This window comes from Erinaceus europaeus, unplaced genomic scaffold (assembly GCF_950295315.1).
Source record: "Erinaceus europaeus unplaced genomic scaffold, mEriEur2.1 scaffold_589, whole genome shotgun sequence".
In the NCBI taxonomy this organism is placed as follows: Eukaryota; Metazoa; Chordata; class Mammalia; order Eulipotyphla; family Erinaceidae; genus Erinaceus; species Erinaceus europaeus.
The window spans coordinates 29,390-44,224 of record NW_026647739.1 but is presented as its reverse complement, the minus strand read 5'-3'; the positions used below and the strand labels follow the sequence as shown (position 1 = coordinate 44,224).

At 40.8% G+C, this 14,835-nt stretch overlaps 1 protein-coding gene across 1 annotated transcript in view; it reads left to right on the top strand.

Annotated features, from left to right (window-relative positions):
- Window positions 1-13,119, top strand: part of PLCXD3 (phosphatidylinositol specific phospholipase C X domain containing 3) — a 37,351-nt gene extending 24,232 nt beyond the window's left edge. The window contains exon 3 of the mRNA XM_060184311.1: window positions 12,393-13,119. Coding sequence (XP_060040294.1) covers window positions 12,393-12,546 — 154 coding nt within the window. The 3' untranslated portion in view covers window positions 12,547-13,119. The remainder of the gene's footprint in view (window positions 1-12,392) is intronic.
- Window positions 13,120-14,835: the final 1,716 nt, after the last annotated feature.

Sequence of the window (14,835 nt, the reverse complement as noted above, 5' to 3'; positions counted from 1 at the left end):
ATAGTGGTTTACAGGATTGCAAGGTTATAGGGTATAGTTAGTTCCACACCACATCCATCACCAATGTTCTGTCTTCTCATCTTCCGAGTGATAACCACCAGAGTTCTCATGCTTTTAGAGACATTGGTTTACTTGTCTTGCCTCCATTTCGTGTACTTCGATTCTCTAGATTACTCATATGAGTGAAACCATGGTGGTTGTCTTTCACCTCTTTACTTACTTCACTAAGCATAGTCACCTCCGGTTTCATCCATTTTATCCCAGAGGACACAATGTCATCTTTTTTGATTGCAGAATTCTAGTCTATGGAGCTCCCGTATCTTCTTTATCCAGCCATCTGTCGATGAACATTTAGGCTGCTTCCACTCTTTGGCTGTTGTGAAGAGTACAGCTATGAGTGTAGGTCGGGTATGTTCCTTCAAATCCGTGCTTCCACATCCTTTAGATAAATAGCTATGAGTGGTGTTGCGGGCTTGTAAACTATTTCTGTTTCTGTTTGTTTAAAGACTTTCCATACAGTTTTCCAAATGTGCTGCCCCAGTTTATGTTCCCACCAACAGTAGAGCAGAGTTCCCTTTTCTTCACAACTTTGCCAACACCTGTCACTTCATGTTTAGTTGATGTAGGCCACTGAAACGAATAATTGTTAAAAAATGTCTGGAAGGCTGAAGACCTGTTTGTTGCTGTCCTTGGCAGAGGGCATAGCACTTTGGTGAGGAGCACAGTATGGCAAAGTCCCCCTGTAATCTTATAATCTTGCCACCTCTTACAAACTGTCTAATAAAGATTTAAAAAACAAAAAAATAAATAGTATCAGATAGCCTTATTTCCCAAAGATATAGCCAGTTTGTAACACAGTGGAAAGCAATCTTCTCAGACAGATTGACTGAAACGTTAGACTTTATTGGTAGTGTTAAATAATTTGAAAGCCTGCTGTCTCGAAGACGAATTCTCTAGTGAATGCTATGCTTTTGCAGAAAGATGACAGTTTCTTCTACTCCTTGCACATGCAGTTGTCACTGACTGAAGAGGAAAAGGCCAAAGACATCACCTCTGATAATTATGCATGATTAGTAGGGTCTACATTCACATGAACACATTAGCACGTGGGGTATCACAGTCAAATTCTACTGTTTCTATTCATCTGCCTGTTAGCACTTTCTCTAAGGAGTAAAAAATTTCTGAATCTGGCTTTTTGAAATTGAACATCTGATTTGGGTGCGATAAACACAGTCATCTTTGAGAGAACATGTCAGGAACATGAATTTGCCCAAAGTCCTCTCTAGACACAGAAAGATGTGACAATGGAATAAATACCCTCTGGCTTTTGCTGGGCAATTTGGACTAGAAAATTCTCCATGACAAATATTTCCTTTAGAAGTAGGTTTGGATTTTCTGAACCTTTCATACATTAAATCACAGCTTGTTTCAGAGGGAATTTTTATCAGACAACTGTGATGAGGCACTCTGGTCATAGTAATCTGACCGTGTCTTTCTGCTTTGGCAGAGGATGCAAAAGTAGTCTCACAAATGCAGTGTTTCTCAGGTGTTTCCTGCCTTTCCTCTACCCAAAAGAATTGCCCTCAAATCAGTGTATGTCCTACTTTGCATTTGGAACAGGAAATGTGGTTTTAATTAATCTGTCTCATTAAGGTTGCCAGGGCCACTTTGAGAGAATTACTAGGCATGACAGAGTCTACTCATCACAAAATTGCCTCCCATGGCAGTCAGAGAGACCAGTATGTTAAGTTTCCTAAGAAACAGACTCTAAAATACTGAGCTCTGTGTGCAGAAGTTGTATTCTGAAGTCCTTTAGGGCCAAAGGGAGTGAGGGGAGAAGCTGGGCTGTGACGCATTCAAGGGATAAAACTTTGGAGTTAGCATCAACTGCCAGCATCCTCCCACCTCGGGCCAAGGGCATCCATGCGCTCTTCTACAAGAAGCACTATTGTGTGTTGACCCCAAAGAGTATGTGATCTAGAGAGATGTGACTCACTTTGCCTGAAAGTACTTCTTACACTGAGACACCATTAACAGCAGATGGCCACAACACCCCAGCAGGTGGGGCAGTGAAAGTATCTTTAATCTGGGAGGTTTGGGGAGTCGGGCAGCAGCACAGCAGGTTAAGCACAGGTGGCACAAAGTGCAAGGACTGGACCCCGGTTGGAGTCCCTGGCTCCCCACCTGCAGGAGGGTCACTTCACAGGCAGTGAAGCAGGTCTGCAGGTGTCTATCTTTCTCTTCCCCTGTCTCTTCCCCTTCCCTCTTCCGTTCCTCTCTGTCCTATCCAACAATGATGACATCAGTAACAACAATGATAATTCCAACAATAAAAAAAAACAAGAGCAACAAAAGGGAGTAAATAAATAAATATATTTTTTTAAATCTGGGAGATTTGAGCATCCCATCACTGTCATCACAACTCTACACAGAGAAAATTTGTCAATGACTAGCCTTCATCTAAAACTAGGAGCAAATGAAGTTGCCTAACATTGATTGACTGTCTTCATGTAACAGAGATGCTGTTCATTAATACTTGCCGTAGAACAGCAGCTGACATTTACTGAGATATTTCCCATGATGTGTTATATGCACATTATTCTAGTTAGCCTGCATGTGACTTCAACTTTTTAATTCACTTTCACTAGTAAAAATGGAAGAGCTAACTGACTTGCCCAGAGTAACACGGGCATGAATGAGAATGTCAAAATTTGAATTCAAATATTTCACTCCAACTTATCACTCTTCACCTCTGTGTCAGACTTCCTTCCTACAATGAATTGCTTCAGTTCTTGCAAAGACATTATGAGCTCTGTACTATTATTAACTCCATTATACAGTGAAGAAAATGATTGTTGTGTCAGTCAAATGACCTACCCAAAATCACTCTGCCCCTGTCTTGACTGCTGGTATTCCATCAAAACTTAGTAAATACTCACTTAACATGTAAGTCCTTGGAGAATAGTTATTTATCCTACTGAATTTATCAGAGTTTGTGGGATATTTCTGTTAAAATTGGCATGTGTGCCAAGTAGCTAGTTCATGATACCAAAAGCGGTTTCATGGACATCTCCATTTTCCAATTTTTCCATGAAAAGCTATGAATCAGTTTCTATTTGGAGAAGGTAAGGTAATTATATATGTGTGTGTGTATGTATTCATATTTATTTTTCCCTTTTTGTTGCCCTTTTGTTTTTCTATTGTTGTTGTAGTTATTATTGTTGTTGATGTTGTTGTTAGATAGGAAAGAGAGAAGTGGAGAAAGGAGGGGAAGACAGAGAGGGGGAGAGAAAGATAGATACCTGCAGACCTGCTTCACCACCTGTGAAGCGACTCTTCTACAGGTGGAGAGCTGGGGGCTCAAACCGGGATCCTTACACCGGTCCTTGCACTTTGCGCCACATTCGCTTAACCCACTGCGCTACCACCGACTCCCAAGGTAATTCTATGATTAGTTCCATAATCCAAATAAAGACCATGTTGGTAATAACCCCATCCAAAAATGGGGAGAGGATATGGTCAGAATATCACCACTGAAGAGATCCAAAGGCCGAGAAACACAAAAAAAATGCTCCAAGTCTTTGATTGTCAGAGAAATGCAAATAAAGACAACAATGAGATACCACTTCCCTCCTGTGAGAATGTCACACATCAGAAAAGCTAACAGCAGCAAATGCTGGAGAGGTTGTGGGGTCAATGGAGCCCTCCTGCACTGCTGGTGGGAATGTCAATTGGTCCAACCTCTGTGGAGAACAGTCTGGAGAACTCTCAGAAGGCTAGAAATGGACCTACCCTATGACCCTGCAATTCCTCTTCTGGGGATAGATCCTAAGGAACCCAACATATCCATCCAAAAAGATCTGTGTACACATATGTTCTTGGCAGCACAATTTGTAATAGCCAAAAGCTGGAAGCAACCCAGGTGTCCAACAACAGATAAGTGGCTGAGCAAGTTGTGGTATATGTACGCAATGGAATACTACTCAGCTATTAAGAACGGTGAATTCGTTTTCAGCTGATCTTGGATGGAGCTTGAAAAAATCATGTTAAGTGAAATAAGTCAGAAACAGAAGGAGGAATATGGGATGATCTCACTCTCAGGCAGAAGTTGAAAGACAAGATCAGAAGAGAAAACACAAGTAGAACCTGAAATGGAATTGGCGTATTCACCAAAGTAAAAGACTCTGGGGGGGTGGGGGGAAGAATACAGATCCAAGAAGGATGACAGAGGACCTAGTGGGAGTTGTGTTGTTATGTGGATAACTGGTAAATGCTATGTATGTACAAATTATTGTATTTACTGTCGAATGTAAAACATTAATTCCCCCAATAAAGAAATTTAAATAAATAAATAAATAAATAAATAAATAAATAAATAAATAAATAAAAAGACCATGTTGGTATATCTCCATATCTGTCCCAATTTCAGCCACATAACTGGCATATAGTAAATATTTTTTGTATGAAAGAACTAATGAGTGCAGTCAATCAGTAATTCCCAGGAGTTCAGCAGCAAGGGCCTCTTACACAACTCTCCCTGCATAGTCCTCTTCTCAGTGAATTTATATTTATAAGTTACAACTTATTTTCCCAATAGTAAAAAAATGAAAGACATAAATAATTCCACTAGAACTTCCAGTAAGCAATAGGCAATCAATACTAAAACTGATAAATTGTCATGCTGCGCTGCGGAGGAGAGAGAGAGAGAGAGAGAGGAGATCTGGAGCGGAGAGGGAACACAATTCTTTATTCGCGCGGACACCTCAGAGTTGGGCGAGAGCACAGTGGTTCGGGCCACGTGGAACTAGCCAAAATGGCAGCCTAGCACAGCAACCTTCCTTGTGTCTAATCACTGAAGTGAAAAGCGGGCAAGAGAGAGAGGCGGAAGAAGAAAGGCTTTATAGGGCAAAAACCAGGAGTGACGAGCCAGGACAGGATTGGTTGGGAAGGGCACTTCGAGAATATCATATTAACTCTCGTGGGAACTGGCACTAGCCTGAGGGGACAACATGGCAGAACAGGCATTCCGAGAATGTCCCAACTCTCGGGGAACTGGCACTAGCCTGAGGGGACATCTGCACAGCAATAAATAGAATTTTGTTAGCAGTAAAGAAAAAGTCAGTCATGTGACCATGCTTCTTCTGTGACTATTACCAGTTTTTTCTCAAGATTTATTTATTTTAATGAAAGAAACAGAGAGAGAGAGATAAAGAGAGAGGGAGATGGAATGAGTGAGAGTTCAGAGTATGGTTCAGCTGTAGCTTATGGTGGTACAGGGGCCTGAACTTGGTACCTGTAGTCCTCAGACACAAAGTCTGCTATATAACTGCAGCATATCAACCTGCCCCTTCTGTCAAGGCTTTCAACACTCCTACCTCTGAAATCCCTATATCTAAGACCTCCAAGTTGGGAAGCATTGAGAGGCAAAGGATATACTTTGGTTGTCCTTGAATATTTATTCCCTGAAAACAAAAACAGACATGTAGAAACTCCATTTCAGCACAAGTCCTGCTCCGGAACAGATCTTTGCAAGGAGAAATCCCTGTGCAAAGCAGAAAGGAAGGGCAATTGCTAGCAGGTGCTTTGCATAGAGGAAATTCCTTCTCAGCTTTGAGGATCCAGATTCCCTGAGTGTTTATTTAAGCTGAGTGAGGGGCTGCTTGGCACCGGAGAAGAAACTGTGAGATGAGACTATTTGATACCACATGGAAGTTCAACAGGTGTAATGTCAGCTTCCTGACATTCTGCATCTTATTAATTAACGGACAGTTTTCTTGGTTAGAGTCTGAAAAGCTTGCCTTCTACTTGGCTTCCTTGGAACATGAACAGACAGAAGGAACTCTTGCAAAGCAGGAGGCTCCTGCTGGAGGGCTGGTCGTGCTCAGACTCTGTTTCCTGGCAGGGTTTATGGTTTATTCTGGAACATTAACTGGGGTGAGGATGCTGAGCCGGAAGACACAATGCATTTTATGAATTCTAGGCAGTTTTTCTTGTAGTTTCTATAATCCTTTTTTAATTGAAAATGGATTTTAATAGCTTTCTTCCATTCCACAACAACAACAAAAAAAGGAGGGGCCTCCTGTTACCATCCTCAAAGAGGCAGATAGGTAAGACTTTTGAGTTGATTTGACAGCATTCATTTTTGTTTAACAAGTACGAACTAAACTAACAACCAGCCCAGCACAGGAGGAATAGCTTCCATGTATTCCTGAAGAATTGGAATCTGTCCCACTGAAGACTAGAACAGCTTGGATAGTTAGGACAGAGGCAGGAGTTAGCCTGTCCTGTGACATCTGTCAGTGTGTTCATTCTACAGTCTGACAAGGGAGCCTGCATCACGGCTGTGCCTGAGGATTTATGATGAACTACTCTTAGGCTCTTAGGTATGAATGTAGATGCCATCACTGAGTGTGTTATTATTCTGAATTTTATAATTAGAGAAAATTAGAACTCAGAGGGTTTGCATAATTTATGCAAAGGTATAAATAGAGCACATAACTGTAGTCAGAAGCAGAGCTACAATCCCTCTCTCAGCACCAACCCAGCTAATATGGTAGTTCTGTTTGTTTTTATAGTTTAATGAATCTCTGTTCTACAGTACCAGAAGATCAAGAGCTGTGTGATTTTCTGATCAGCTTTGTATCACCAACAGATAGAGGAATGTCCATCCCAGAAAAGGTGCTGTAGTACTTGTTGAGTAGGTCTCTTTATCAGTCCACAAGTGGAGTTTGAGCTTGATCTGAGCAGAGAATTTGAGGAAATCAAAGATAGAGATCATCCTTCTGCAGCCACAGAGAAAACCGTTCAGGCCGATTCTCTGTTGAGTTGTGCCTTTGATTGTTCTATGCCCTACACAGATATGGTCACAGGAATCTGGCCTACATGGGTATACTTCAGGCGGCAGAGAGACTGGAGGGGCCTGCAGTTTCCTATCCAGCAAAGTATGAGAAACTTAAACTCTGCAAAAGCATCCATGATAAGAACCCAGGCCATTCTTACCTTTAAATAAATTGTACTCGAGCTGGGGAGGAAGATTATGACGAAAAAAAAATACATCACTATAATTGGATTTCTGACTAGTGGTTCTTTGTTTTGCCTCCAGGGTAAAGCTATGAATCCACTGCTCATGGCAGACATTTTTTTTACCATTTTATTGGATAGGACAGAAAGAATTTGAGAAAGGAGGGGAGATAGAGAGGGAGAGAGAAAGAGAGACACCTGCAGACCTGCTTCACAGCTCATGAAGCATCCCCCCTGCAGGTGGGGAGCTGAGGGCTCAAACCCAGGTCCTTGTATTTATGCACTTAGTACTGTGTGTGCTTAACCAGGTGCACCACCATCTGGCTTCCCTGACTAGTGTTTTAAAGAAGTGGCATCTACACTATCACCTGAAAGGTAAGTACGTTCATCAAGTCAAGGGGCACGAAAAATAGGTCTTGAGGGCCAGGCAGTGGCACACCAGGTTAAGCACACATAGTATGGAGCACAAGGATCCCGGATCGAGCCCCCGGCTCCCCACCTGCAGGGGGATCGCTTCACAGGCAGTAAAGCAGGTCTGCAGGTGTCTGTCTGCCTCCCTCTCTGTCTCCCCCTCCTTTTCTGATTGCTCTCTGTCTTATTGAACAGCAATAATAACAGCAACAAAAACAATGGAAAAAAAAAAAAAAGATGTCCTCCTCCAGGAGCAGTGGATTCCTGGTGCAGGCACTGAGCCCCAGCAATAACCCTGGAGGCAAAAAGAAAGGGAGGGGAAGGGAGGGGAAGGGGGGGGGAGGGGAGGGGAAGGGAAGGGAAAGGAAAGATAGATTTTCATTGCTTGGGGGAAAGAAAGCATGTTTTTTTATATATATATATATTTTTTTTATTTATTCCCTTTTGTTGCCCTTGTTTTATTGTTGTAGTTATTGATGTCATCGTTGTTGCATAGGACAGAGAGAAATGGAGAGAGGAGGGGAAGACAGAGAGGAGGAGAGAAAGACAGACACCTGCAGACCTGCTTCACCACCTGTGAAGCGACTCCCCTGCAGGTGGGGAGCCGGGGTTCGAACCGGGATCCTTATGCCCGTCCTTGTGCTTTGCGCCACCTGCGCTTAACCCGCTGCACTACAGCCCGACTCCCAGAAAGCATGTTTAAGCAGAAAAAAAAAAAAAGAAGAAGAAGAAGAAGAAGAAAGAAAAGAAAGATAAGCAAAGATAAAACAACCCAGTTAGTAACTCTTGTTTCTGGAGGAAAACTGAACTAGCTGAGAAGAGCAAATGCAGAACCAGAAGATAGTGGGGGGGGGGGGGAGGGGCCAGGGCTGGGCAGGAGGATGGAGGATGTGGCCAGAACTCAGTCAGGAGAGCGAACGCTGGAGCAGGCCTCCTAGCCATTGTTCAGGAGCCTGTAGGTCAGATAATGACTGATCTTTAGCCTTAGAAACACTGGGAGCTGATAGAAGCATTCTTAGCAGGATGCTGGCATGAATTAGTCAGCCAAGCTTAGCACACCAAAGGCTCACTGAACTTCGCACTTCAACTCCGACATTTTTTCCTTTCAAATCTTTTCCAAACAAGTTCTCAAAGCCAGCACATCAATGGATCTGGCCCCCTGCACCTCTCCTGTCTCCTGTGTTGTTTTCTAGAAGGAAGGAGGCTCCAGGCTTCTGTTAGACTTCTCTGTTTCTCTTCTAAGAACCCTGCAGTCTGTTTGAAGAGACATTTCTCAAGAGAGCTTCACCAGAGAAGGGCTTTGAGACTTTATATTTCAAAACCGAATTCCGGACCTAGTCTTCTGCCTACTATTTAGGATCTGTGATGAGAAAAATCACACTAAATGTTTGTTCTAACTATGTCCTCAGGTAACAAAGTCCTTTCAAGCCCCATTATCAATCCCGCCCTGACCTATCCAGCACCCTGCTTACCTTCTGTCTTTGTCTGGAACTGTGACAGGTGTATGGAACCCTTCAGCCTCGTTTCCCCATCATACCTATGTCACAGCTGGGTACTGGTGGCAGAATTCCCATCTGTCATTCTCCAAGCTTCTGTGGTTTGCAGAGCACTACACAGGCTGTTTCTACTCAATTTCACTCACAGAAGTCTAGCCACTCACTGAGCACTTACATACACAAACTAACTCATTCCTCACGGTTATTCCCATTTTGAAAGAGTGAAGGTGACACCTGCTGAGGCTTGAATAAAAACAGCCTGAATTCGTTTTGGATATTAGGGCTATGACTTTGCCCAAGTTTTTATGTTTCGCGAAGTGATGCTTCTCCTAGTAGGTCTTGAAAATAAGTATATGACGTTCACGTTAACATTCAGTGGCTAGTGAAAAAATGAGGTTTAGAATATGGGAAGCACTTCTGAGCCAATATTGCAGTACTTGTACATTCACACTTGGCTGTGTCCATGCAGAGCTTTTCAGAAATCTATGCTAAGCTAGTCCTACACAGATTCACAGAAAATTACATTGTCTTCCGGCATTACAGGACTTCATGTAGAAATATTTCTTTTCATATTGCTATTTAATGGTATCCAAAATGTTACAAGCAACTTTTGAACTATAGAGATAGAGATAACAGTAATCAGTATCTTTATTAGGATTTCATAGAACTATAAGACTTCTCAGAGCCAGACAATGATCTTTTGTGAATATGTGAACAGAATACAAAGCTTAATGTCATTAGCTGTTGGGCCAACATTTTATTATCAAAGAACAAACTTTTCAGTTCACTCTGGTAATCGAGTCAACATGAGGCATAACTAGTACTTAATCAGAACTTGCATATTCATCATTAATTATGAATTGTTTCAATCCCCCCAAAAATCCACAAAAATTGGCTCTTTGGACGGAAGGCCAGTGACAATGAAACATTCCATGTATAAATAAAGTTCCATGCAAACAGTGCAAGAACAAATGCATCAGCTTTCTGATTAAATCTCCGTGGTGCAGGCAAAAAAAGAAAAGCATTTTTAAGAAATGAAATCATGAAAAAGGTCAGGACAAGGTACTGTACATAGGTGGTGTAACTTTTTCTAGTTTAGGTTTAGTATACTGAGTCTGCTTGTTTAACAAAACCCTCCTTAAGACTATTCAAGATTAAACTTGTAATCACTGCTGACTTTTGCTTTGGTATCACACTCACTTTTGCAGAGCCCATCTAAATAGAAGAATAGCAGTATTCTCCTGACTCAGATAAGTGGCATTTTAATGTAAATATCATTAGGATAAGTTATTCCAAAAACAATGATTCATCAATTCTTCAAGTAGTTTGTATCTTTTATAGAGAATCAAAGAACACTCTTATATTCTCTGAAAACATATCCATGGGGACACCAACTAGTGATTCCTAATTCAGGGCCTTGGATGCTGACTGTCATACAGACCAGCTGAGGAATCGTTGCTCTAATGAGTTGGGCTCTACGGAAGTGATCCAATTGCTCAGGACTTTTCTGTAACCAACCAACCCAGGGATTCCATGACCTCACATAATGTTAACACAGAGTAAGCAATGGATTCCATGACCTCACGTAATGTTAACACAGAGTGAGCAATGGATTCCATGACCTCACGTAATGTTAACACAGAGTGAGCAATGGATTCCATGACCTCACGTAATGTTAACACAGAGTGAGCAATGGATTCCATGACCTCACGTAATGTTAACACAGAGTGAGCAATGGATTCCATGACCTCACGTAATGTTAACACAGAGTGAGCAATGGATTCCATGACCTCACGTAATGTTAACACAGAGTGAGCAATGGATTCCATGACCTCACGTAATGTTAACACAGAGTGAGCAATGGATTCCATGACCTCACGTAATGTTAACACAGAGTGAGCAATGACTCCATCACTTTCTGCCACTCCACCTTTTAACTCTCAAGATGTGTGTGTATGTTGATGTTGAATAGCCATTCTTCCCAAAGTGATCACCTATTCTTTTATACTTTCTTTTTTTTGGCCACCAGTGTTCTTGCTGGGGCTCTGTGCCTGCACTATGAATCTACTGCTCCTGGCAGCCATTTTTCCATTTTTATTGAACAGGACAGAGAGAAACTGAGAGAAGAAGGAGAGACAGAGAGCGAGAGAGAAAGATAGAACCTGCCTATGAGTGAGATCATCCTGTATTCATCATTCTCTTTTTGGTTTACTTTAACATAATTCCTTCAATCTTAGTCCAAACTGAAGCAAAGGAGATGACTTCGTCATTCTTAAAAGCTGATTAGTATTTGATCGTATATGTATAACACAATTTTCTTTGCTACTCATCTGTTGTCAGATACCTGGGTTGCTTCCAAGTTTTGGCTATTAAAAATTACATGCTCTGAAGAAAAGTAATAAATAAATAGATAAAGAAGAGGGAAAAAACTAATGCTCTGAAGATACGTCTACACAGACCTCTTTAGATGGTTGTGTTTGGATTTTGTGTATTGTACAAAAACAAACAACTGTGGGGAATAAGGACAGGGAGGGGTTTGGTGGGTGAGGCTTTGGGGTCCTCATGCATGATTGGAGAACAAAGAGCTAAGCTAATGTTCTGTAGACCTGAAAGTCTGCTAATTTGCCACAGTCCTTTGCTTTGGTGCCACACACCAACTTCAGTCTAAATTCTACTTTGTGTTTCTTCTTTCTGTTCTTTTTATTTTTTTTTAAATTTCTTTATTGGGGGATTAATGCTTTACAGTCGACAGTACAATAGTTTGTACATCTATAGCATTTCCCAGTTTTCCACATAATAATACAACCCTAACTAGGTCCTCCTCTGCCATCTTATTCCAAGACCTGAACCATCCCCCCAACCCAACCTACCCCAGAGTCTTTTACTTTGATGCAATACACCATCTGGTCTTACTTCTTAAGTTCTGCCCATGAGTGAGGTCACCCTATATCCACCCTTCTCTTTCTGGCTTATCTCATTTAACATGGTTCCTTCAAGCTTCATCCAAGATAAGGTAAAGGAGATGACTTTATTATTCTTAATAACTTAGTGACATTCCATTCCATTGTATATATAGATCACAGCTTTCTTAGCCAATCACCTGTCATTGGATACCTGAGTTGTTTCAGAATTTGTACTCGATAGCGTCAAAAATTGCAATCACACCATACTAAAACCAAGTTATTACTTTACTCAGAAAACAACAGCAAAAACCAACTTCACTAGAAACTCTCACAGCATTTGAGACATTCAAAGGTGAAGAGTCCAATTTGGATCAGCAGATAACCATTTCTTCTGCAGTCTCTTAAATGTTCAGAATGTGTCACTATCTATTCTTCCCCCATTGCTTACCCATAGTTGGGGTGTTCACTTTTATAAGTGAGACTAGCGGGAAGCTGGGAGGGAGCTGTGTGGTTAGAAAGTAGTCCCAAACCTTTTTGACTTCTCTTTCTCTTACTTTTTCAGAGCTCTTCCAGCCATGATGCAATGGGTTCGCACTCAGAAGCCAGGAGAGAGCGGTATCAACATCGTCACTGCTGATTTTGTAGAACTTGGAGATTTCATCAGCACTGTCATCAAGCTCAACTACATCTTCGAGGAAGGAGAAGCCAATACTTGATAATACCATGTGGAGTGTTCCTGAGTCAGACAGAAATGGCCCATTGTTTTAGGCATAAATTATCTTTAAATACGTTGACCTTCCATGCCAGAGTCTCTAAGGGTATCTGTACCAGTAGTGGGTGGGCAAAGGGAGAAGCCATTTCTTCAGTGATAATTAAAATATTCTGCATTACTATAAATATCTCATTTCCCATTTGATGAGCAAAATCTACTGCTAGTGTTCAAGGTCAAAAGACCAGTGACTTCTGTTTCTCAGAATTAGTCTTTGTAATGTAATACCCATGAGTGTTTATTTGATTGTGCTTCTGATTTCAGCCATTGGCTCCTCTGTTGTCTGTGTTCTCTAACTGATACCTTTTGCTCACTCTCTCGCTCGCTTCTTTGAACCAGATGTTGTGTGGAACTCTAAACAATTGAATGCCCAAAATAATATGTATTATGTTGTTGTACCGATATTTATTTGTTTTGTGGAATTTGGTATAGTATTCTGTAGTCATTGCAATCAAAAAAATCATTGCTAAGTTTTGGTCATTGAAAATATGCATTAAATGAGACCCCTGCATCAGTAATATTGGAGGCCATAACCAGTGGTTTTGTGTTATATGAAAATAATCGTGTTTCACAGTATTTCTATTTAAGGCAGCTATAATATGTAGAGTAAAAAAAAAATCTGGAAGAACTATTTGTGCCAATTCTAGACTGAAAATAGGAGAGAAGAAAACATTTAAATTTTATTTTAATTAAGGAATATCTTAATATTGCTCTAAAAATGGTCAGTAAACACAAAATTGTGACAGTTGTCTTATAGTTAACAAAATTCTGAAAAGAACTTTCACCAGAGCTCTTCACACCGACTCTCTTGATTTAAAAGCTTTCCTAGAAAACTTAGATTTCAAACAACAACAACAAAGACATATATCTAGAGCCCAGATTCTGAAAAACATATCTTAAGAAGCTTTGATTTAAGCTTCTCACTTGGGGCTGAGGAAGAAGTAAAGGTAGCTTTAAGAGTCAGGGCAATGTTTCTGAGTCTGTCTCCATTAAGCCTCAAGGGCCCATAAACATCTTCAGGAGATTCTAAAATAGGTCTGACCTGGGCAGAGTTATTGAAAATTTGCACTGAATCATTGCTTCTGGTTCTATCTTACCCCCCGGGTTGAGTCTGGGGCAAAGGCAAATTTTTCACAAAATGTTTTTGTCATCCAACATTGGATACTTTCAGTCTACAGGAAGAATGGGGATGTAACCTTAATTGTTGTTTCCTCTTTGGTATGTTTGTGAAATCTGATAACTCAAAACCCAGTTAATTTCAGTTAATTTTAATGTGGGACATGTGGCTTAATCTCTTAGATCTAGATAAGAGAACTGATTCCAAGATTATTTATGTAAGATTATATTAATCAAGAGTTGGTCACAAGATTATAAATACTCAGCATCAGAAAACAGCATTTGTTAGCAACTTCACGGAAGGAATAGTAATTGTTTGTCCATATAGAAATATTGTTTAGAAAATCACATGTAAGTGTGCACGATAGACCAAGTAGCATGCATTATATGCCCTGCAGGTATGACATATAGTCCTTCTGTGTGAATACATCCTGCCACACACAATAAACAGGTGCCCGTGAAGGAAGATAGTGCAAACAAGTACACATAGAAACAGTCACACTTCAAATGAAAACATAAATATTCCTTAGTAATATCAGCACAGGGGCCCTTAGCTGTGTCTGAAAAGAGTGCCAGGACCCTTGAAAGTATAGTTGTATTAAAATATTCTGCAGCAATACGCTAGTGTGAGAATTGTTTGCAAGGGCAGTTTTCTTTCTGCCTTCCCTGCCCCTCTGCTGAGAGTATTATTGTGCTTTCTCCTTTGTCTGCTTTTTAAGTGCAGTTGGATATGAATTCTTTTAAATAGGACTGTGGATTACTGAGATTCCTTTCTAGTAAATTTCTTTGGGGGGGGGGGCATATCTTCTTACTTCTCAAAACCCACCTTATTCATTCCTCAGGAGGATTTTGAGCCAAACACTCGCAGTGATATAAGGACTTAACTTTTAAAAGTGACAGAAAACAGATCTTGAAGCCTATATATGAACATGAATTGGCTATAGGCCTAGCTGTAATATTTTCCTGAACATAGATGCTTTCTTACAATGTTCGCTTAGAATTAGCTTCACCGTATTTGTCATCTGGGTGCTGGAGAAAGACAGACAAGCATGCTGACGCATTAGGCCGATTGCTCAATGTCTTGACAGGAAAAAGCTTTTTATCGCTATATTAACAATAC